We start from the raw sequence: 23,368 nt of genomic DNA, 5'->3' as shown, positions 1-23,368 counted from the left end.
ATGCCCAGAAAAGGAGTCACCTACCAGCCGATAGGTCCCGTTACCTAGGGGTTCAAGTTGAACATTTATGATGTTATGGTGAGTCTTAAAAGATCGAATTTGATGGTTGTGGCAGTACAAACCCTTATGATGACTGGTTTGGCCAGAGACCTATATACTTTTGTATACAAGTCTCTGGTTTGGCCATTGTGGCCTCTTGCCAACTTTTGGTCCGGTTATGACGTGCACCATACGTTTGAAAGCAATAAACCATTGCCTTAAAATATTTATTCATTTCTGCATCTTACCAAATATAATTTAGTGAGGAATACTCCAGTAGTCTACTTTGTACTCTTTGCGCATAGAGAACTCCGGGCCGGCTCTTTTGGTCAAGGTTTTAGAATTTATTTTCAATTCTACCACGTTTGCTATGCAACGCCAGTTTTGATGGGTAGGTTTTCGGTTGTAGTAATTAATCCTTTATGAAAACGGCACTGAAGGAAGAATGGTTGGCTGGAACAATACCTGACATGTTATTATGCCCAAATTTTTGCATCATATTTATTGTGCTGTGGTGTGTTATCAAGATAATATATAATATATCTTACCAGGTATATGAGATAATACATATTTTAAGGGATATAGCTGTTCTAACAAGGCTATGTAGATTCAATTCATCATGAATATGAATATATAAGTTTGTTACATTATTTGGCCAAAAAAAATCAACACCTTCATGACTTGAAATGTCAAATTAAATTTCACAGACCATAACTTTATTGCATTTTTTTCCTCTTAAACTTTGTCTTCTTGTTAATAAGAAATTTAAATGGTCCAATCTCCCATCGATACTCCAATGTATAACAACAGAAACATGTGTTATATATGTTTCTGATAATAATGACATTTTCTGTAATACAAAAAAAACTTGAACACTGGATTCAGTTGAATTACCGATATTTATTTTATTCATAAATAATAGATAAATACACATGTAATAAATATTCTAAAATAGAATAAATAAAAAGGTGAAGACATTATAGACTGAGACGATAACACTGATGTGTGGTCAATCACTGTGTATACTTCAAAGGCAACATGAATACAGCACAAAGTCACAAGACATGAACCAATATGATAATTACAAATAATAAATTTATGATTTCAGTCTTCAGTTCATGACATTCGTGTTGTCTTAATCAGGAATCCAAACTTTTAGGATTGGTTTTTACATAATGTAAATGATATAAAATACAAAATAAACTGTCACCAAAATATTTCTGTCATGGCTTTTCTCATCTACATGTACAAAGACCGATAAAGCTCACACCAATTTTGGCAAATAGCAAACTCACAGATATCATGTTATGACATATTTGTCCAATTTTCCAGTAGATTAGCCCATGTGGCATTTTTGCATAAAGTTAATATCACCAGTGTAATACTGACGTACCCTGGGTCGTTTTTCATTGATTGAATCAGTCAGAAATCGACCGAAGTCATAATATGGACAATGATGTGACGTCATAAATTGAAAATGGTGCAAAAAATGGCTGCCTCCATATTTTGACTTTAAAACATAATGCAAGTTTTTCTCAGTTATATAATGAAAAGTTTCTTGAATTTCATTTCATTCAATATGAGATTTTATGAAACTCTTCTCTAAGTTTTAACATTTCTTTGCCAAGTCTTGTAAAATTAAAACTTTCAAGAAATGAAAACTCATTTCAGATCCTATTTATTTTCTTTCCATCAATCATTAGCTGACTGTCAACTTCATATGTACAATGTATGCATATAATTAATTATCATGCAGTGTAATGACTCGATTATCCAAACTACAATGTACTAAAAATAGATATTTTATCATCAAGTATCAATAATCGCTTCATAAGGTTCATAAAGTATATGAAATATTCAATTGAATGCTATAGCGGTATCCAAAACTATTAAATACAATGTTAAAGTTATTTTTAACGAAGCACAAATAAAATATGAATAAATCTTAACATTAGATATTGTTTTTCAAGAAAATATATCTGAATTCCTTCAAAAATTACAAATGTATCAAAAACACAGGTTTTTAAAAATTCAGTAAGGCACCATCGCTAAAGCTCAAAGTTAATCTACTGCAAAACAGTAGCACTCTCATCAATGCTAATCAAAATACTTGCACCCACCTGTACGGTTATTCAGTAAGTGCTCCATTGAATACAACTTTAGCATTGTCATGTCAATTAAAGATACATTATCATATGGTACTCAAAGGTGTTCAGTATGCTCCTTTATTATGACATCTTTGTGATAAACGTACAAACAATCTTCCCGGAATCAGTAGCACTCTTTGTTAGTGCTCATTAACATTCTCAAACCAATCTACCGAAATCAGTAGTGCGCTCCATCAATGAGCAATAAAGTTCTCAAAACCGATCTACACAAAATCTGTAGAACTCCATCAATGAGCAATAAAGTTCTCAAAACCGATCTACACAAAATCTGTATAACTCCATCAATGAGCATTTAAGTTCTCAAAACCGATCTACACAAAATCTGTAGAACTCCATCAATGAGCATTTAAGTTCTCAAAACCGATCTACACAAAATCTGTAGAACTCCATCAATGAGCAATAAAGTTCTCAAAACCGATCTACACAAAATCTGTAGAACTCCATCAATGAGCAATAAAGTTCTCAAAACCAATCTACACAAAATCTGTAGAACTCCATCAATGAGCATTTAAGTTCTCAAAACCGATCTACACAAAATCTGTAGAACTCCATCAATGAGCATTTAAGTTCTCAAAACCGATCTACACAAAATCTGTAGAACTCCATCAATGAGCAATAAAGTTCTCAAAACCGATCTACACAAAATCTGTAGAACTCCATCAATGAGCAATAAAGTTCTCAAAACCGATCTACACAAAATCTGTAGAACTCCATCAATGATCATTTAAGTTCTCAAAACCAATCTACACAAAATCTGTAGAACTCCATCAATGATCATTTAAGTTCTCAAAACCAATCTACACAAAATCTGTAGAACTCCATCAATGAGCATTTAAGTTCTCAAAACCAATCTACTCAAAAATAGTAGCGCTCCAGCGATCATCATTTTAAGTTCTCAAAACCAATCTCCCTAAAAAGAGTAGCACTTCATCAATGAGCATTTAAGTTCTCAAAACCAATCTCTCCAACATCAGTAGCATGCTATAAATGATCAATAAAATATGATCTTCCCAAAATCAGCAGCGCTAGCACTCCGATCTCACTTACAATCTACCAAAAATCAGTAACGCTCTATTAATGATAATAAAATACTCGCAGAGAGTTAACTTTAATAAATATATCAGGCTACTGAATATAAAATCTTGTATAATATACATTGTATTTGGCCCACAACAAAATATATTCCATTCACAATATCAAATATATATACTACTCTGTTATATCTGCTTATCAAATATAAAAATTGCCAAACATTAGAAAACTGATTTTACTGGATAACTATCTGTACATGTACAGCTTATATAAATATTTATATGTCGATGTAAACAAACACAGCTTGATGTCAATAAACAACATCATGACTTATAGAAACTATGAAAATCACAGATAACACGCACATTCCATCAAACACATACTAACACGAGTTATTGATGTAACTTGATCATAAGAAAAAGTCTTCAATATCATATGACATATAAATTCACATAAAACAATGAATTATCATAGATTGTATATAGACATTATGCACGGTTAAGAATGTTGAAATCTGTCAATGTTTAAAGTACAAAATCAAAATTCTGTCAAAATCAAAATTTGGTCGTCATGAAAAACAAAAGCCTTAAGATCCCCTGATCATGATTTTATGTAGCATTTGCCACTTAGCACAACATCCCCACTCCGCTGCTTTGAGCTATTCTTCATAATTATGCATATTGAAATATAAATAAAAGGAAAATAACTATTTTATTATGAATAATCACATCATCGATCAGCATTGATTGCGCCTGGTAAATAATTTTAAGCTGTGCTTAATTTTCACATTTTAACAATTTTATTTATGGTACTGTTTAAGGCTAACATACAAAACCAGCTATTCAATATGAAATAAAAAACAGAAGAATAAAATATTGTAAAATCTGTAAACAAATATCGATATATATATACATTTATCACAAAGTCTGGATGGAAATTATAAGGAAATGTCATAGTATAAAATATAGTGATAGGTAAAAAGTAAGGAAGAAATAAATATCATCGTCATGATAAAAAAAACATTTGATTGAAAAAAGGCAAGTTTAAATAATAACAGTACATGTAATTGATATGAGAATATCACAGAAAGAAGTAAAAGATCATCTTCATAATAAAAGATATTTGAAAAAAAAAAAAATATGATACGAGAATAAATGTCACAGGTAGGGACTAAAATGTAAAGTCAAGGAAGTGGAATACTGGATAAGGTTTTGGCTTTTCATTATTTTCAAGGACAGCTTGAATTTAATATAACGGCATGATATGGATACATTGTATAAGATAAATATAGATAAATTTGGTCTGTTTCATAATATCTGAAAAGCATTAAAAAAATATCTGTGAAAAGTCTTAAACAAATATCTGTGAAAAGTCTTAAACAAACATCTGCGAAAAGTACATTCTTCAAGCAAGTATCTGTGAAAAGTGCATTGTTCACATATTTTCATGATCATACGTGTTGTACATCTTAGAAATACGAAACTCAATGCTGAAAGTTTCTTAAGAAAAGTATAAAAGTTATTCTCTTAAATTCTGTCATATGTATCTGTCTTAAAGGAACATAATAGTCATAGTTACATACTTTATATATGATAAATTCTGGTATCAAAACAGATTCAAATCGGTAATGGGAATCTCATAAAATTTACTAAAGGTTATTAGTAGATTAACTGTATAACCATAAATGCATATTGGTTTACATGTAGATATAGGGTAATAAATAAATAATTATACTAAATATAAGTATTTTCCTATTTATGTTTCTTAACTTTTCCTTTTTTTTTTATTAACATTTGAAACAGACAAATGTAGATAGGTACAAATATATATTTGTTTTGTGAAGAAATGTCTTAAATATCATACAAATTGCACTTTTTTCAACTAGTTATACGTGATAGTAATTTTAGACTAGAAACAAGAGTATCTAATATAAGGCATAGAATATGAATCAGATGAAATTTGATCGATGTATTAGCTTGATATGTGTTAAATAATGTTGTATTTATTTTCACATTCAGCACTATGTTTAAATACTAAGATAGGTTCATGATGACATTTAGGATAACGTTATTGATGAAAGTTGATGAAGTTCTCGCTATTTTTTCAGTATCAAAAAAGTAACATATTGTCCTTAACTATCATTAGCTGTAGTATGTTCAGGAAAATCCTTGTTTCTAAATAAAGAATTAGGATCACCCAAACAAACCCTAAAATCCTATGGCCATTGTATGACTTGCACCCACTGAATATATTGATAACGATAAATACAACACGTATACTGGGTATTGCGAAAACATGTCCCCTACCGGCCCCTGCTAAATATAGTAACAGTGACCTTGACCTTGATCCGAAAACCCTTAAACTCAAACTTGTCCACGATATTATGGTCCTTTATCATTGTGTGAAGATATTTACCAAAATCCCTCAAGGATTGAAGTCACTAGAGAGCTGACAAATTTTTGAATTATGTACAAGACGGATGAAAAGGAAACCTAAAGTTAATTAAGTTTTACCGGTAGGGGACTAAAATCATCAGGAATGTGTCTTCAACTGATACGAAATATAAAAGTTTAATAAATATTCTGAAATATATCTCCATTACTGGAAATTAACCAAAATGGTCACAAATAAACTCACGGCAAAACAAAACATGCATTCTATGCGTTATAAACATAATTGTATAAGTAGAGAGAAAATATTACATTTGTATTTCCAAGGCACATGCTTTCAGTAGCTGATAAAAAAGTTTAGAAAATATTTGTTTCTAAGTAATTTGGAATTTCAGAGAGAATTCAACACTTTAATGCATATCCATGGACTGTGGGGTTGGAAATTGGTACCCATGCACCCCTGTGATTTGTACAAAGGTTAGGCACATCATGGTTTACCAGAATATTTCCAATTTTTTTTATGAAAAGTGAACTGTTTGATGTGTAAATGACTAAGGAAATTAAATACAAAATATATATACTGTATACATGTATTGTGATGAATGCAACAGTATTCTGATTGTCTGATTGGCCGATTCCAAATATCTTTATTAGCGATAAATATTTTCAGACTTTATCAGAATTAAAAAAAAATCATCTGATATCAAAGTTCCCACCAAATTGAAATCTGATATGTCCCCACAGTAAAAGTTAGCTACTTTTAAATTGGTATAATTTTTCACATTCATCAAGCTGAAGCAGATCTGGTGATCCAGTCACATGGAAATGTATTTTTCATACATTACTTCTCATCCCGGAAAAGTTCTTCTTACACAGAACAATTGCTTCTCAAGTCCATCTCATGCATAACAAATACTTCACATATTGGACAAGTCCAACTCAAACTGACAATAACTTCTCATATTCAACTAAAGTCCATCTCATACATAACGATTACTTCTCATATTGGACAAGTCCATCTCATACATAACGATTACTTCTCATATTGGACAAGTCCATCTCATACATAACGATAACTTCTCATATTGGACAATTCCATCTCATACATAACATATTCTTCTCAGTATTTCTCACACAAATGTCTGTTACTCCTCATTCGGGACAATTTCTAAGCACAGACATATACTTCGCAAAGTAACTGAACCTGCAGTGCATCAACAAATGACAGTATACAAGGTCCTCAGTTCTTCCCATTCAATTCACTGCAAAACAAAATAAAAAAAAATAATTAAATCTCTATATTCTTTCTAAAATCTCTCTGATTTAACCCTTTCACCCCTACTGACCATATTGAACTTCAAATGATGAATGAATGGCAGAGTCCACTTAAGTTTCATAGGGTCGAAAGGGTTAAGCAAAATGTTTGGAGTTGTTTCAACCAATTATCTGTTCAACTTCATTATGATAGTAAACTAAAAGTGGTGAACTAATAAGCCCTCCCCAAAGTTGAAAAAAAAATCAACAAGAGATCCCAGAGGGATCTTGGCGCCCACCATTGAATGATCTTCATAGGTTCCATGTCAGATTGATATTTTCTCTACTTTTCCCTTCATTTTACTAATCTGTGCAAATTCAGACATCCCTCCAGTACTTTTCAAACAAGGGAATCCTAGCTATATAAGAAATTTGAGATTTAACGATAATGGCTGTTTGTTTGCCAGGTTGTTTTCAGGACAGACTGGTCCAAAAATGCAATACAAGGGACCAAGGGGAACCTACTTATGAAATTTGAGAAAGATCCATTCAGTACTTTCTCAGAAATAGCGATAACAAACTTCAATTGTCAAAATCCAAGATGGCGGTCTGTCGGCCATATTGTTTTCCAATTGATCTCAAAATGCAATAAGCATAACGAGCCACCAAGGGGAACCTCCATATGAAATTTGAGAAAGATCCATTCAGTACTTTCTCAGAAATAGTGATAACAAACTTCAATTGTCAAAATCCAAGATGGCTGCCTGTCGGCCATGTTGTTATCTGATTGGTCTCAAAACGCAATATGCATAACTAGGCACCAAGGGGAACCTACATATGAAATTTCAGAAAGATCCATTCGGTACATTCTCAGAAATAGCGATAACAAACTTCAATTGTCAAAATCCAAGATGGCTGCCTGTCGGCCATGTTGTTTTCCAATTGATCTCAAAATGCAATAAACATAAGGAGGCACCAAGGGGAACCTACATATGAAATTTGAGAAAGATCCCTTCTGTGCTTTCTCAGAAATAGCGATAACAATCTTCAATTGTCAAAATCCAAGATGGCTGCCTGTCGGCCATGTTGTTTTCAGATTGGTCTCAAAACGCAATATGCATAACTAGGCACCAAGGGAAACCTACAAATGAAATTTGAGAAAGATCCCTTCAGTACTTTCTCAGAAATAGCGATAACAATCTTCAATTGTCAAAATCCAAGATGGCTGCCTGTCGGCCATATTGTTTTCCGATTGGTCTCAAATTGCAATATGCATAACTAGGCACCAAGGGGAACCTACATATGAAATTTGAGAAAGATCCCTTAAGTACTTTCTCAGAAATAGCGATAACAAACTTCAATTGTCAAAATCCAAGATGGCTACCTGTCGGCCATGTTGTTATCCAATTGGTCCCAAAATGCAATATGCATAACTAGGCTTCAAGGGGAACCTTCATATGAAATTTGAGAAAGATCCCTTCAGTACTTTCTCAGAAATAGCGATAACAAACTTCAATTGTCAAAATCCAAGATGGCTGCCTGTTGGCCATGTTGTTTTTCGATTGGTCTCAAAACGCAATATGCATAACTAGGCACCAAGGGGAACCTACACATGAAATTTGAGAAAGATCCCTCCAGTACTTTCTGAGAAATAGCGATAACAAGAATTGTTTACGGACGGACGGACGGAGGGACGGACGGACGGACGGACGGACGGACGGACCACGGACGCAGGGCGATTTGAATAGCCCACCATCTGATGATGGTGGGCTAAAAATGTCTGTAAGACATAAATGCCCCAACTTCCACTTGACACCCCGAAACACAGTTTGGTGAGTATTGCATCAGCAGTTCTGAAATTAGTTAGTTACATTGCATTGGGACGTGACGTGAGGGAACGGACATGGGTAACACTATATCCCCCCCCCCCCCCACCATTTCATGGTGGGGGCATAACAGCAATTTTTACACTAGAGACGGGGTTATAACATACCCTATTGGGTTTCCATTTCATGACCTTGTTGGAGAAAAAATATGACAATTATGTGTACATAAAATTTCCTTACCCATTCATATTTCCATTAGACACTCCGTTTTGTGTTCCTTTGGAGACCCTGTTGGGGGCCCCATCCTTGCGAGCTTTGGCCTTGCGGGATTGTGCCTTCTTGGTGTAGGTCTGGTAGTAGAAGTTGGTGAAGAGAAGGATGTGTGACATCACGTAGCACACTAAAGCCCAGTTGTAGCCATTGGGGTATCCACAGCTCAAGTAGATGGAGTACACAGTGTGACCGAAGATCCACCAGAATTGTAACTGTGTAGACAAGTTTTTGTGTTAGTTATGATCACTTAAAAAATATTTGACACATTTTAAAAACAAGAGCAAGAGTAGAAATGGGCCAGAAAACCAGGGGAGGGGGTAGCAATAGGGGAAATGGGCTAGTAAAACAGGAGACAGAGCAAGAGGGGAAATGGGCCAGGAAACCAGGGGGATGGAGCAAGAGAGGAAAATGGGCCAGGGGAACCAGGGGGACAGAGCAGGAGAAGAAGTAGGCCAGGGAACCAGGGGGGTGGAGCAAGAGAAGAAACGGGCCAGGGAACCAGGGGGGTGGAGCAAGAGAAGAAACGGGCCAGGGAACCAGGGGGGTGGAGCAAGAGAAGAAATGGGCCAGGGAACCAGGGAGGTGGAGCAAGAGAAGAAACGGGCCAGGGAACCAGGGAGGTGGAGCAAGAGAAGAAACGGGCCAGGGAACCAGGGAGGTGGAGCAAGAGAAGAAACGGGCCAGGGAACCAGGGGGGTGGAGCAAGAGAAGAAACGGGCCAGGGAACCAGGGAGGTGGAGCAAGAGAAGAAACGGGCCAGGGAACCAGGGGGGTGGAGCAAGAGAAGAAACGGGCCAGGGAACCAGGGGGGTGGAGCAAGAGAAGAAACGGGCCAGGGAACCAGGGAGGGTGGAGCAAGAGAAGAAACGGGCCAGGGAACCAGGGGGGTGGAGCAAGAGAAGAAACGGGCCAGGGAACCAGGGGGGTGGAGCAAGAGAAGAAACGGGCCAGGGAACCAGGGAGGTGGAGCAAGAGAAGAAACGGGCCAGGGAACCAGGGGGGTCAAGAGTTGGAATAAGAGAATGGTTTTAGAAATGGTCACAGGAGAGAAATGACAAAGAAGAAGAAATGGAAAAGGATAGACTATTATCAAACTTTATATAACCATTTCAATCCCTGGAACATTACAAAATGATTAGGATTGATGCACAAACATGCACATACGTATATCTATCATACCATCGTTATTTATCAAAACATAGGGGGGAACTAAAATCAAAATGCAATATCTAACATTGCTTTAATGGAATCATCCTCATATGCTGCAAAGGTAAGGCTTGAAGTTCATAACAAATTGACCTTTGGTGGTGACCTTGACATTTTACATGAGTGTTTGGCCCCTGTATTATGTAACAATCCTATGCACAAATCATCATAGACATTATAAAGAAAAAGTGAGGACTAGACAAACTGACTGAAGTTCCAGTATTTTCCGTACCTCCTGTATGAATGAGACTTACCAGTTGTAGAGCGGTCATATAACGCTTCCACCACAGAAACTTCTGCATTTGTGGTCCCATGGCAGCCAGGAAGTAATAGGAGTACATTAGGATATGTATGAAGCTGTTGATGCTCCCCGACAGGTAAGCTGTGTGATAAAAAGTTCATTAACAATGTAAATAATACATGTAAAATTAATACTAATATTCAAAATCTAACATTTAAAAATAATCACATACTATCCTTTCCTCTAAAATAACACCTATCTTTTTTCTAGCCTTTAGGAGTAATGAGATATTTGGGTCGTCACTATGGATACAGGTTCTATAACTAATGGCTAATGGGTGGTTGGTTGCTGCATTTCAGCAAGGTGATCATGAGGGCTCAAAAATCAAGCTGGATATGAAAACTTAACGGTATACAGGGACTGCCTTCCTGACCATGGTGGTTTTCTCCCACAGTAAGATCCCTTGTACATTTCCATCTGGACCAGTAAGAGTGATTGATATAAGTTGATATAGAGAGGTTACACTACGAGAGTTGTTGGATAGGAATTTATTTCACTCGAGTGAGTTTAGCAAGTGTCTTTTGTAACTTAAAAAAAAAAACTTATGGGTGTGAAATAAATTCCATATCCAAATATCATGAGTCGTGTGACATATGTTTCTACCACAATAATATTGGCTTGAATAAAAGGGAAACGTGGCCAAGCCTCATTTCGCATACGCAAATAAGGTGGACAGGTGACGGCCGGGACCTGGTGATGTGATGACATTTGATTATTGACGACATCAATAACAATTGCAGCTTGCCTCAAAGTTCAAATTCTTGACCAATCAAAAGACCAAAAGGTCATATTCCACTTGTGGAATATAACATATATATATATCCAACAGTCGGCACATTTAATGATTTATACAATGGCTTGAGAGTGGAATAACACAACATATTGTTGTAGAAAACTTGTTCCACAATTGCTGTAAAGTGAAAAATCATTTGCATCCCAAAGGAATTCTATCAAACTTCCCTTCTATATTAGATATGTACCTTTTGGCCTTATAATAATAATATATATATTGTAATCACCCTAGCTGTGAATAGGGCATTAAACAAAATAAACCAAACCAAAAACCTTATACCGTTAAGTGATAATTCTTAGAAGGCTCTTATCATTTTTCCACCAGTTTGTGGGTACCATTTTGTATTTTTTTGACAAGAGGTAAATATCCTGTAAGCAAATGTTGCATTTTTAAAAAGACTAAAACATATTAGCTATCAAAATCATTTTTACCAGAAGACAAGTTCCTTCTTAAAGAAAAAAAAAAGAAAAAGAAAATTGCCCTAATACAAACTTATCCCCAATACATGTATTGCCTTTTCCATTACAACAAACTTACATTCCCCTCCGGGTACGAATTTGACTCCAATCCACCAGAGTAAAGGCATCGTAGAATGATGGTACACATGCAGGAAGGATATCTGTCGGTTCTTTTTACGCAGAACAAAGAAAATCTGTCAAGGAGAAAAAAAAATTATATAAATACAATATCATAAGAGTATAGTTCTCATGGATGCCATCTTCGCTAACCAAGGGTTACAAAACACTTCGCTCCATTTCATCAATGAAGCTTAATTAGCGTAGTGTAACCCTTGGTTAGCGAAGATGCATGGATGCAGGCAAATGCCTATATTTTCAGATAAGATGCTGTCCCTAACAGTGTATATGTTCATCATTGTCAATTTTGCGATTGAAAAACAAACAAGAGATCCAAGAAAGGTCTTGGCGACCACCATTGAATGATCTTTATCAGTCCTATGGAAGACTAATAGAATCTATCATAGGTCTGTTCCGTGGACAGGGATATCTCAACCGACTGTAAAAGTTTGGCCAGTCAGCACGAGGCTTGCTGAGTGCTGGCCAGCCAAACTCTTACACGAGGGTTGAGATATCCTTGTTCGCGGAACAGACCCATGATTGATTATTTTTCTCACATACTTGCAACCAAACATAAGTTTTTCACCAAGCCATCTTCAATGATCCTTGGAATGTGCATCAAAATTCATGACACTCTCATTTACGACTTGGTTACTCATTGTAAAATGATGTATTACGTTATTGTGAGCAGCGTCATATAGTGCGTGCCGGCTGTCTTTACTCCCCTGTGTAAGATCGATTTATCTTTTCCCTAGCAACCGCCTGATAATCCTGTGAAGTATGTGAGAATGATCCTTTCTCTATTTTTCTCTTCTATCTGGTCTTCCTCTTAATCATTTGATAACATGGGGAGCCAAATGTAACCTAAGAACTTTGTGAAATACATCAGTAGCAAATCTTAACTGTCAAAACCCAGGATGGCTGTCTGCCCGCCTTTTTTATCTCTAGTCACACCAAAAGTGTAATAGGCGCAGGTCTGCGGCCTTTTCTCCCTCTAGTCAAACCAAAAATTTAATAGGTGCAGCTGGGGACCAATCGGACCGGACTTGTAAAGTTTGAGAAATATCCCTCCAGTACTTTTAAGAAATAGCAATACCAATCCTCAACAGTTGAAATTTAAAATGGCTGCCTGTCAGCGATTTTGTTTTCTGATCTGACCCAAAATTCAATGGGCACAACTGGGGACCAAGGGAAACCTACATATGAAGTTTCAGAAATATCTCTCCTGTACTTTTTAAGAAATAGCAATAACAATCTTTAACTGTCAAAATCCAAGATGGCCGTCTTTCAGCCGTTTTGTTTTTGTAATAAGACTCTAGATTAAACAGGCATAACTATGGTGCAAACAGAGCCTACATGTGAAGTTTGAAAAATGTCCCTCCAGTTCTTTTCAAGAAATGGCGATGGCAAACTTCAACTGTCAAAATCCAAGATGAGCACGTGTTGGCCATTCTGATCAGACACAAAAATGGAATGGGTAACCTAGGGACAAAGGGAAACCTATATATAGTACATGTGAAGTTTAAAAAATATCCCTTCCGTTATTCTCAAGAATTATAGAGGGATGCTTATAGAGGGATGATGGACGTAGGGCGATTTGAATAGCCCACTATATCTGTTGATATTGGGCTCAAAATCTGGTTGTCCCCAGTTCATGTTCAAAAGTTTTCAGATAAAGTGATAATCTGTCATTTGAAATGAACATGGACAGGTCTGTATTTGGAGTAATCTCTTATAAATACCGGTAGAAGATAGAGTACTAATTGAAGAATGTGCAAGGAAATCCGTAGGAATGGATTAAAAAGTATATAAGATTTTAAGAGTTATTTCCCCTTGCAAGGTATCTACCTTTCATTTGCCTTTGACATTAGAAAAGTGTACAATCAGCAGCAGATGGGTATGAACGCTGACAAGTAGAATTTCCTTTCTAAAAAATATTTTTATTCAAAAAGTCCAAATTTGAGGAACAGTTTTAAATTGTAAAATGTAGAATTTTTTACATAATATTGGACTACATAGTGTATTCCTTTATTTTTCTTTCTTAATAAATGACATAATATTTTTTTTTTTTTTTACCTCAATAACAAAAATATAATTCTTTGATAATTGATTGTAATTTTAGTGTTCTTTTTTTGACATTCCCCCCCCCCCCCCCCCCCCTCCCCCTCATCCCCGCCTGTTGTAACTTGAGGAAATTGCAGCATTTATTCATACAATAAAACAGATGAAGTTACTCAAGGGAAGGTTTACCATGGTAACACTGAGGTATCTGATCACCATGGTTACGATATGATCCGACCACTGGTGTCCTGTCACACAACTGAGTCATTCCAGTATCATCAATATTTTATGAGATGTGTGTCATTGAACTTATGTGTATCCTGATCATTTCCTTTGCTGGATCCTGTCAAGTATCATTTCCCGTTTATACAATGTACATGCACATTAAGAAATATTGTTGCTTCACTTCATTTTTCTACATTCAACTTCCTCCCAGTAATTGATTAAATTGTTATATATCTATGCAAGCACTCTTAAGTGAATCAATTGTATCAATGACAATTGTACTTGTTGACAAAATAACTTTATCATTTCAAGCATTTTCAATCAACAAAAGCCCTAATGGTCCTGTATTATCATCATGTATTCCCATGTACAAATGTGGGGTAAAAATGGCTGGCATTGCTAGTGCTTGCATATATATGACTAAATACCTGGTAAGATTTAGCTCAACTACTGCATGCAGTTTTGGACTTCCTTTGTCTATTGTCAATATTTTTCTTTAAATTACTTATACTTTTATGGGTCATAGTGCCATGATCGAGTCATGATAATTTGACCGCAAGATTGAGGAAATGAAAGGTTATAAACCTCATTCAAGTAAACAACCTTGACCCACACTCATGGCCACAGAGGTCAAATTAAATAAAATCTTTCTGTAAGATAATTTCATTGAATTATAATTATAAGCTTAAATGCTAAGAGTGATTTCTTCTTAATGAAATGAAATGTCTTCAACTAACCTGTTTAGTGTGACATTCAAATAGATAACACTGACCCACTTTCACAGCCACAAGGAGATGAATTATTCAAAATTTTCAAATGATTTTGTTCAATGATAAGCAAAAAGGCCAAGAATATCTATATTCAGGTCAGAGAGCAAGCATTAAATTATAGGTAACTTACCTTGACCTACATTTTAAGGTCACAGGGGTCAAATTAAAATCATTCTAATTTAACTTACTCGATAAATACTCTTGCAAAAGTTTTTGAGTTTTTTGTTTTAATCATATTTCTAAGTAGGAATAACTTGACCTCAAAATCAATTTGTGTACTTGCTGAATATTAGGAATACAATTTATTACAACAATGGCCTACAAATCAATTTATGCACTTACCGTATCCATAAATTCGATAATCTTTGAGAAATAGAACCACCAACATGCATTGGCCAGCTACAAAGATAAGAGACCAAATACTGTTTTAATACATATATTGGTGAATATAAACTTTAGCACAAACCAGATTTATTTTAATCAGATCATTAGCACAAAGATGAAGGGACAGACACACAGCTTTTGCTACAAACTGCAATATGCTATACCTGTATAGTGATTTAGTTGAAAGCTTCAGCACAAGAAAAGCTAAAATAAGACTACCACTAAAATATGTACATTTACACCTGTAGTTGATTAAAGCTAAAAAGATGATATAAGCGGTTCATTTTAAGCGCGCTTTTACAAACTATCTACAGAACTTATATACATGTAATCTAATTTTTTTCATATAAATTTTTTTTATTATCAGAACAGTTTCCCAGAGCTATCAACAAAAACTGATAATAGTTTTATGATCCTTTTCTTTATTTACCTGTACTGAAATAATCTATTGTGTCTTACGGTAATTCCAAGTGACTTACCCTGACAGGTAGATCATCAGAGGAATAGTCCATTTTTACATTAATTCCACCCTAATAAAGGGGTATCTCACTGGTGGAATAGTCCATTTTTACGGTAATTCCACCCTAATAAAGGTGTATTTCACTTGTGGTGGAAAAGTCCATTTTTATGATAATTCCATCCTAATAAAGGGGTATTTAATGGTGGAATAGTCCATTTTTACGGTAATTCCACCCTGATAAAGGTTATTTCACTTGTGGAATAGTCCATTTTTAAGATAATTCCACTCAAACAAAGGGGTATTTCACTGGTGGAATAGTCCATTTTTACAGTAATTCCACCCTAATAAAGGTGTATTTCACTTGTGGTGGAATAGTCCATTTTTATGATAATTCCACCCTAATAAAGGGGTATTTAATGGTGGAATAGTCCATTTTTACGGTAATTCCACCCTGATAAAGGTGTATTTCACTTGTGGAATAGTCCATTTTTATGATAATTCCACCCAAATAAAGGGGTATTTCACTGGTGGAATAGTCCATTTTTACTGTAATTCCACCCTAATAAAGGTGTATTTCACTTGTGGTGGAATAGTCCATTTTTATGATAATTCCACCCTAATCAAGGGGTATTTAATGGTGGAATAGTCCATTTTTACAGTAATTCCACCCTAATAAAGGAGTATTTAATGGTTGAATAGTCCATTTTTATGGTAATTCCAAGTGACTTACCCTGACATGTAGTTCACAGCTACAATAGTCAATTTTTACCTGATGGGTAGTTCATTGGTAGAATAGTCCATTTTTAAGGTAATTCCAATTGACTTATTACCTTGACGGGTAAATCATTGGCAGAATAGTCAATTTTTATGGTAATTCTTTGTGACTTACCCGGAGGGGTAGTTCATCGTTGGAATAGTCCATTTTCTGACACCACTTATCAAAGCCAGGGTTCAACCATGAAGTCATCAAAAACTGTCAAACAAAATCAAAACACAGTTCAAAATATTAGAAAAAAGAATCATGCTATTTTAAAAATAAGTACTTTCATAAGGTGATGATTATACAGGTGTATAGATCTTTACTTCCCCACTTTCAGACAGACTTCTATTGCTTTCCATTACACATAAGTTCCTTGTTAGGTATAGAAAAAGTTTTTATCTTAACCAATTAATTTTTATAACCTAATTGCTTTTCAGAGAACGAAATTCATTTAACTATGGAAAATTGTAATGTTCAGGAAATCAGAAGGTTTTTATTTCTATTTTATATGTTAAGATTTAGATGATTACTGGCAATCACTCAGACCATTAATCAGATTTTAGTTGCATTGCTTTCCTCTATCAAAATTAATTATTTTCAATGAAATTAAAACAATAATCAACTTCCCCACCCCCTCAAAAAAAAGACAAAGAAAATATTAGTTCAGTTTCGATTACCGTATCACGTTAACTTAAATTTTCCCATAGGAAAGCATGAGTTAAATGGGAAATGTTAGTTATAATTAGAAACCTTCTTTAAATTCTTAATGGAAATTTTAAATAACTTGCATAAGGGGTCACGTCAGGATGACCTTTGTTATGTCAATATTTCACTGCCAGGACGAAATGTCAATTTTTCAATGTCATCGATCACGACCATTTGTCATATCATGCATCTGAAGCTAACCATTTCGGTACAGCATGTATATATACACTGTAGCTATATGCTTCATTGGACGAAATGACTTGAAACAGATTGACAGATTATGCAAGCTATGCACTCTAGTCATGCTTTTTCACACACATACAAAAGTCTGTAAGTAGTAATTTGATGGGTTAATCCAAAAGGTCATCCTGATGTGACCCCTTATGCGATGTCGTTAGATGTTAATGTAACAGAGCGAGAATGAGCATCTATATTTTAATCAGATTGTTTCACAAGTGGAAGATTAAACATATACCAGGTACATGTATACATTGTTCATGCAACACAACACATGTAATGCCAGTCCATCTTCAGAGAACTTCTTATACAACTGACAAGCAGATTTTATGATATTATTGATATGCAGCCACACACAAGAACAATGATTTTAATTTGATGTTACCATTCTACCTACTGATCAAAGATGTTGATTCCATATTCCAAAGATTTTATAAATCTACAGGAAAATATCAAAGTGTACTTATAACATTGATCTAATTAATCATTAGAGTATTGACAGCTATCCTTAATTTTGCAAATAAATTGTTGAAGATACCAATATTCATAATTCAGCTTTTCCATTAAAACAAAACAATATCACTACAGTATATTGATGTTTGTTCTAAAAGTAACTCAATAAACTTAATAACTTCAAAATGTTTTCATTTAATTCAGCCCCTGTCCAATTTTTTGCTGATTAGGCCAAATTCTATTTTGATTGAGGCGAATCATACCGATGAATATTATGACCATAAATGCAAAAGTACATGACATTATTGTGTTTGATTTAAACCAACATGCTTTGACTGAAATTATAGAGGTCAAAGGCTCATTACAAAATGAAATAACCTTAAAAGCATTTATAAGCATTTTTTTTCACTGGGATAGGATTAGTGGTAGACTCAGGCAGTTTTAGGAATAGTGTTATTGCAGGGATATTACAAACCCTGGTTTGGTTTGGTTTGTTTTTGTTTAACTTCCTATTAACAGCCAGGGTCATTTAAGGACGTGCCAAGGTTTGGAGGTGGAGGAAAGCCGGAGTACCCGGAGAAAAACCCTGAATTGAACACTTTAATTACTCCTCTGTATTCTATCACCAAACATACGAAACATTGTATAGATATACGAAACTGAAGAGATTTACCTCGTAGAATATGTAGGCATTAAGGAGAACGAGACAGAGATTATACACCATGAGGCCGTTTTTAATTTCTAGCGCCTTTCTGTCCCGCATCCATCGTTGACCCTGTTTGACCACGATTAGGTATAGAATCACCAGGGATACTGTAGGTAGTGGTGACGACATCAACAGCCATTTTGATGTTCGAGGATCTGCAACAAATATAGTATTTCCCTGCAACACTTCATATAATCAATATAAGTAGATTGTACAACAGGGTATCTCTAGATCTTTTAGCCTTGGCAGCCATGGCTCTCATTTTGACCAGCATGTATACTTTACAAGTAACACTGATTGTATACTATGAAATATATGTATACTGGTATATATCATATGCATAATGTATACATAAAGTATGAATATACTATGTACTATGTTGGAGATTTGTGTCACAAGTATCATATGTGAGGTAGCATATAACCTTAAGTCTCAAACAAATTACCACAGTTATAATGTGTAAGGTAGCATATAACCTTAACTCTCACACAAATTACCAGTTATAATGTGTAAGGTAGCATATAACCTTAACTCTCACACAAATTACCAGTTATAATGTGTAAGGTAGCATATAACCTTAACTTTTACACAAATTACCACAGTTATAATGTGTAAGGTAGCATATAACCTTAACTCTCACACAAATTACCACAGTTATAATGTGTAAGGTAGCATATAACCTTAACTCTTACACAAATTACCATAGTTATAATGTGTAAGGTAGCATATAACCTTAACTCTCACACAAATTACCACGGTTATAATGTGTAAGGTAGCATATAACCTTAAGTCTTGAACAAATTACCAGTTATAATGTGTAAGGTAGCATATAGCCTTAACTCTCTCACAAACTACCACAGTTATAATGTGTAAGGTAGCATATAACCTTAACTCTTACACAAACTACCACAGTTATAATGTGTAAGGTAGCATATAACCTTCACTCTAACACAAATTACCACAGTTATAATGTGTAACGTAGCATATAGCCTTAACTCTTACACGAATTACTACAGTTATAATGTGTAAGGTAGCATATAACCTTAACTCTTACACAAATTACCATAGTTATAATGTGTAAGGTAGCATATAACCTTAACTCTCACACAAATTACCACGGTTATAATGTGTAAGGTAGCATATATAACCTTAAGTCTTGAACAAATTACCAGTTATAATGTGTAAGGTAGCATATAGCCTTAACTCTCTCACAAACTACCACAGTTATAATGTGTAAGGTAGCATATAACCTTAACTCTCTCACAAATCACAGACATAAAATGCATAAGCATGAGTACGTATACAGATACGTGACTTCTTTTCAGAGATACAATATATTAAACTGTTTTTTGTTTTGTTTTTAGGAAAGAATTTCCATAAATCAAAGCATAAAACTGAGAAAAAAAACATTTTTCAGGTGTAAATGACTTACAGCTTGTTGGAAAAACATAGTTGTGACTTGAAATTTCAATAAATCTGCTACTTAAGTAAACATCATAAAAAAGACAGGGATGAAAACACAATAAAATACATGTATATAAATGTATAATATATATATCAGTGGTGCTGTGGATTAACATTTTATGCATTCGATCATAGGTATCTGTTTATTTCACATTAACGTCAAATAAATGAACAGCTGGTAAGATCTACATGTATTAATGACAAATGACAAGGAATCTCGGCAACATCAGTTGCTGTAATTAACAATTTTCATTGTGTTTTGACAAATGAATTGTGTTTATGTCCAAACAACACTGACAATTCTGGGGACACATATTTTGTGTCTCTATGAACAATGCAAAATAAGATGAACTCATTAACTCTTCTTTCAATTAAGTTGGACCTCATTATTATGCATGTCATGTTTGTCCTTGGGCAAGACACTTTACCCTTATTATTCTGGATAGCATGGCAAGGGCCTCATGTAAGTTGTTTAGTGAGGTAGTCACCAACTACTACAAGGAAATCCTGTCTCAAAATCACACCTAGTGGCTGTTTACGGGGAGATAAACCCATCAATTATGCATATCTGAACTCTATCTGAACTCTATCTGAACTCTAGACTGATGCTCTAACCATTCGAGCTACTTTAGGTGACTGGCATCCAGACAGCTCAGTCCATTCCAACTTCAAAAACTTTATTGACCAGGACGATAGACAATAAACACAAAATATTTCAAGATACATTCATGTATCATGAATTTGGCTAAAAATAAAATCTTACCCGTTGCCTCCTTCATCACCCAGTTATATTCATGGTAGATCCGAGTTGCTGACCACATCTTTACAGATAGCTACACAAGAATCTGAAAAAGGAAGACAAATCTTAAAGAGAATGGAATATTATAACAAGCAGATATACTGGGTATTGCTAAAGCAGTACATGTCCCCGACCAGCCCCTGCTAAAAAAAGTAGCAGTGACCTATATAACCTTGACCCCAAAAACTCTGAAGCTCGAACTTGTCTGAGATATAACGGCCATTTATCATTGTGTGAAGTTTGATCAAAATTCCTTCAAGGAATGAAGTAGCTAGAGTGCTGACAAAATTTGTCTTTACATCATATGTATATACATGCATGTAGCCCTGGTGAATACTAGCTGCAATATACCGCTCGGCTAGAGAATTCTCTAAGCTTCATCGCTTGAGTGTCAGACTATAGCAAGCCAGAGATCCTGGGTTCGATCCCTAGCAGAGGTAATGATTTATATTGAATTAATCATGCGCTCTGTTACATTGGAGCCCATGTAGGGACTGGGAAAAAATACTCAGACTTGCTCCACAAACATCATTGTTAACCCTGGAAACTCAAGGAGGCATTCTTTCCTGGAGGGGAAGTATGTAACCCTCGTGAATACTATCCACAATATACCGCTCGGCTAGAGAGATTTCCTCTTTAGCTCGATCAGTTGAACATAAGACTAGTAAGCCAGAGCTAGGTCTCGGGTTCGATCACTAGCGAAGGCAGTATGTACATATGTGCAAGACGAACGAAGAGGAAACATTTTTCACCAGTAGGAGACTGATATTAACTGTACATTTACAATGTAAACAGCTATGTAAAATCATGGTACACTGGGCATGACCAAAGAGACAGTAGCTCGAGACGTATATATATATCCGTCAAAATATCTTAAGTTTCGTGTAGAGGCCAGAGAAAACACGAGGCTAGGGAGACAGTGATCTGAGACATCTTTCCATCTAAATGTCAAATGTCTGGTATTGGGGCCAGAGGAAAAACATGGTAGGGAGGCAGCAGCTTGAGACATCAGTTTATCAAAATACATGTACATTGTAGCTGGTGTAATACGGCCGGAGGATTTATAATGCTATGGAGACAGTAGCCCATGCTATCTATATGGTGTAAGGGCTAGAGAAAACTTGGGGTAGGGAGGCAGTAACTTGAGATATAAAATGTCTTAGTCTGATGTAGGGGACATAGAGGAAAGTCAGGCTAGGGAGACAGTAGCCATGCCTGTCTGTCAAAATGTCTAATAGATATTGTAGGGGCCAGAGGAAATTCATACGGTTTTCAGATATCCAGGTATACAGACTAGAGGAAACAAGGGGAAGGAATTAAAGACATCTGTGTCAAAATGTTGAAGGGCTGGTATTTTCAGAGGGAGGCCATTCATAAGACGTCTAGCAGCCCTGATCATGCTAAAGCTTTAGAGTACTCTATTTTCTCCCACAGTAAACCCCATATCAGGCACATGCATCCAGATAAACAAAAGAGATTAATTATGCAAATTGACATAAGGTACCATTTCGGCATTGTTGCAAAATGAATATAAAAGTTCATATTCATCAGTGAATTAATTGTCATAAAGTACAAGTCAACGAATAGGAAAAATATATTACCTGCATTTTTCAAAAGTAATGTATTATTTTCTACAACTTTTAATTAGCATTTGATTCTTGATTGAGCATCAGATTCCTGTGCAAAGTACATCTTTAGACATAAATTATATGGGCCTATACACATGCACACCGTACATGTAGACTTCTAGCTGTCACATGCAGTTAATGCAATGGGGTTGAAATCAGGGGCTTTATTTATTCAAATGCTTTTTGAATGATTTGTCGTTTGTTGACATACTTGAAAGCTGTAAATCGACAAAATTTCATGCCGTGTATCCTCTCCTCAACTACCTACATGATGCACGCGAGATACATGTGCTTTGAAGATCTTAATGACAAGTATAAGAACCAATTACTACAGTGTCTGAATTACGCATGTAAATTTGTTTACATATAACACAAAACTCTTGTATTATAATTCCAATATTTTTTGTAAATAATAGAATGATATTCCATATTGCAGGATTTCGTAATGACTAAAGCAAACGCGACCGAATCAAGATATCGAAAACATATCGTAGTCTAACAGTTATGTATCCGATTTCTCGATTCCGGTTTCACTATTCACTTGCTACTATCGTGCAATGTACAATTTTGTATTGTAAACACGTGGTTTTGCTGAACTGACAGTATCATTACCTAGGTCCTATAAGTTTACAAAAAATAAAAGCACGTCTACTGACATTGTTCTAATCGTTTTAAGAAATGGTCAATATGATTAAGTAAACATTACCTGCAGGTGCAGCAAAGCGTTGAGGTAGTGAATGGGAAAATGGTTTCCCTGGTGAATGTAAACATGTGCGGAACACAAACTTGGAATACCCCCCAAAACATGCTACGATATGATCATATATTTTTCAGCCAATCAAAACACTCCATACAGAGG

At 35.2% G+C, this 23,368-nt stretch overlaps 1 protein-coding gene across 1 annotated transcript; it reads right to left on the bottom strand.

Moving 5' to 3' along the window:
• Positions 1–5,025: 5,025 nt before the first annotated feature.
• Positions 5,026–23,329, bottom strand: LOC117336871 (elongation of very long chain fatty acids protein 4-like). Its single transcript, XM_033897604.1, has 9 exons — positions 23,216–23,329; positions 20,846–20,927; positions 18,586–18,773; positions 16,647–16,730; positions 15,256–15,312; positions 11,820–11,934; positions 10,443–10,570; positions 8,950–9,194; positions 5,026–6,891 (listed from the first exon to the last, which is right to left on the bottom strand). The coding sequence occupies exons 2-9, from the start codon at positions 20,901–20,903 to the stop codon at positions 6,870–6,872; spliced, it is 897 nt and encodes a 298-aa protein (XP_033753495.1). The 5' UTR covers positions 20,904–20,927; positions 23,216–23,329; the 3' UTR covers positions 5,026–6,869.
• Between the last annotated feature and the right edge of the window lie 39 nt (positions 23,330–23,368).

The sequence above is a fragment of the Pecten maximus genome, chromosome 10 (genome assembly GCF_902652985.1).
Source record: "Pecten maximus chromosome 10, xPecMax1.1, whole genome shotgun sequence".
NCBI lineage: Eukaryota > Metazoa > Mollusca > Bivalvia > Pectinida > Pectinidae > Pecten > Pecten maximus.
This window is presented reverse-complemented; position numbering and strand designations above follow the sequence as displayed.

What these genes read in the sequence shown, in the direction of transcription:
- LOC117336871 (XM_033897604.1), bottom strand. Translation starts at nt 20,903, where the DNA reads ATGTGGTCAGCAACTCGGATCTACCATGAATATAACTGGGTGATGAAG. An exon ending in ATGCCTACATATTCTACGAG is followed by an intron (nt 16,731 to 18,585) that starts GTAAATCTCTTC and finishes TTTGTTTGACAG; the next exon opens with TTTTTGATGACTTCATGGTT. An exon ending in ATTCGTACCCGGAGGGGAAT is followed by an intron (nt 10,571 to 11,819) that starts GTAAGTTTGTTG and finishes TTTATCACACAG; the next exon opens with CTTACCTGTCGGGGAGCATC.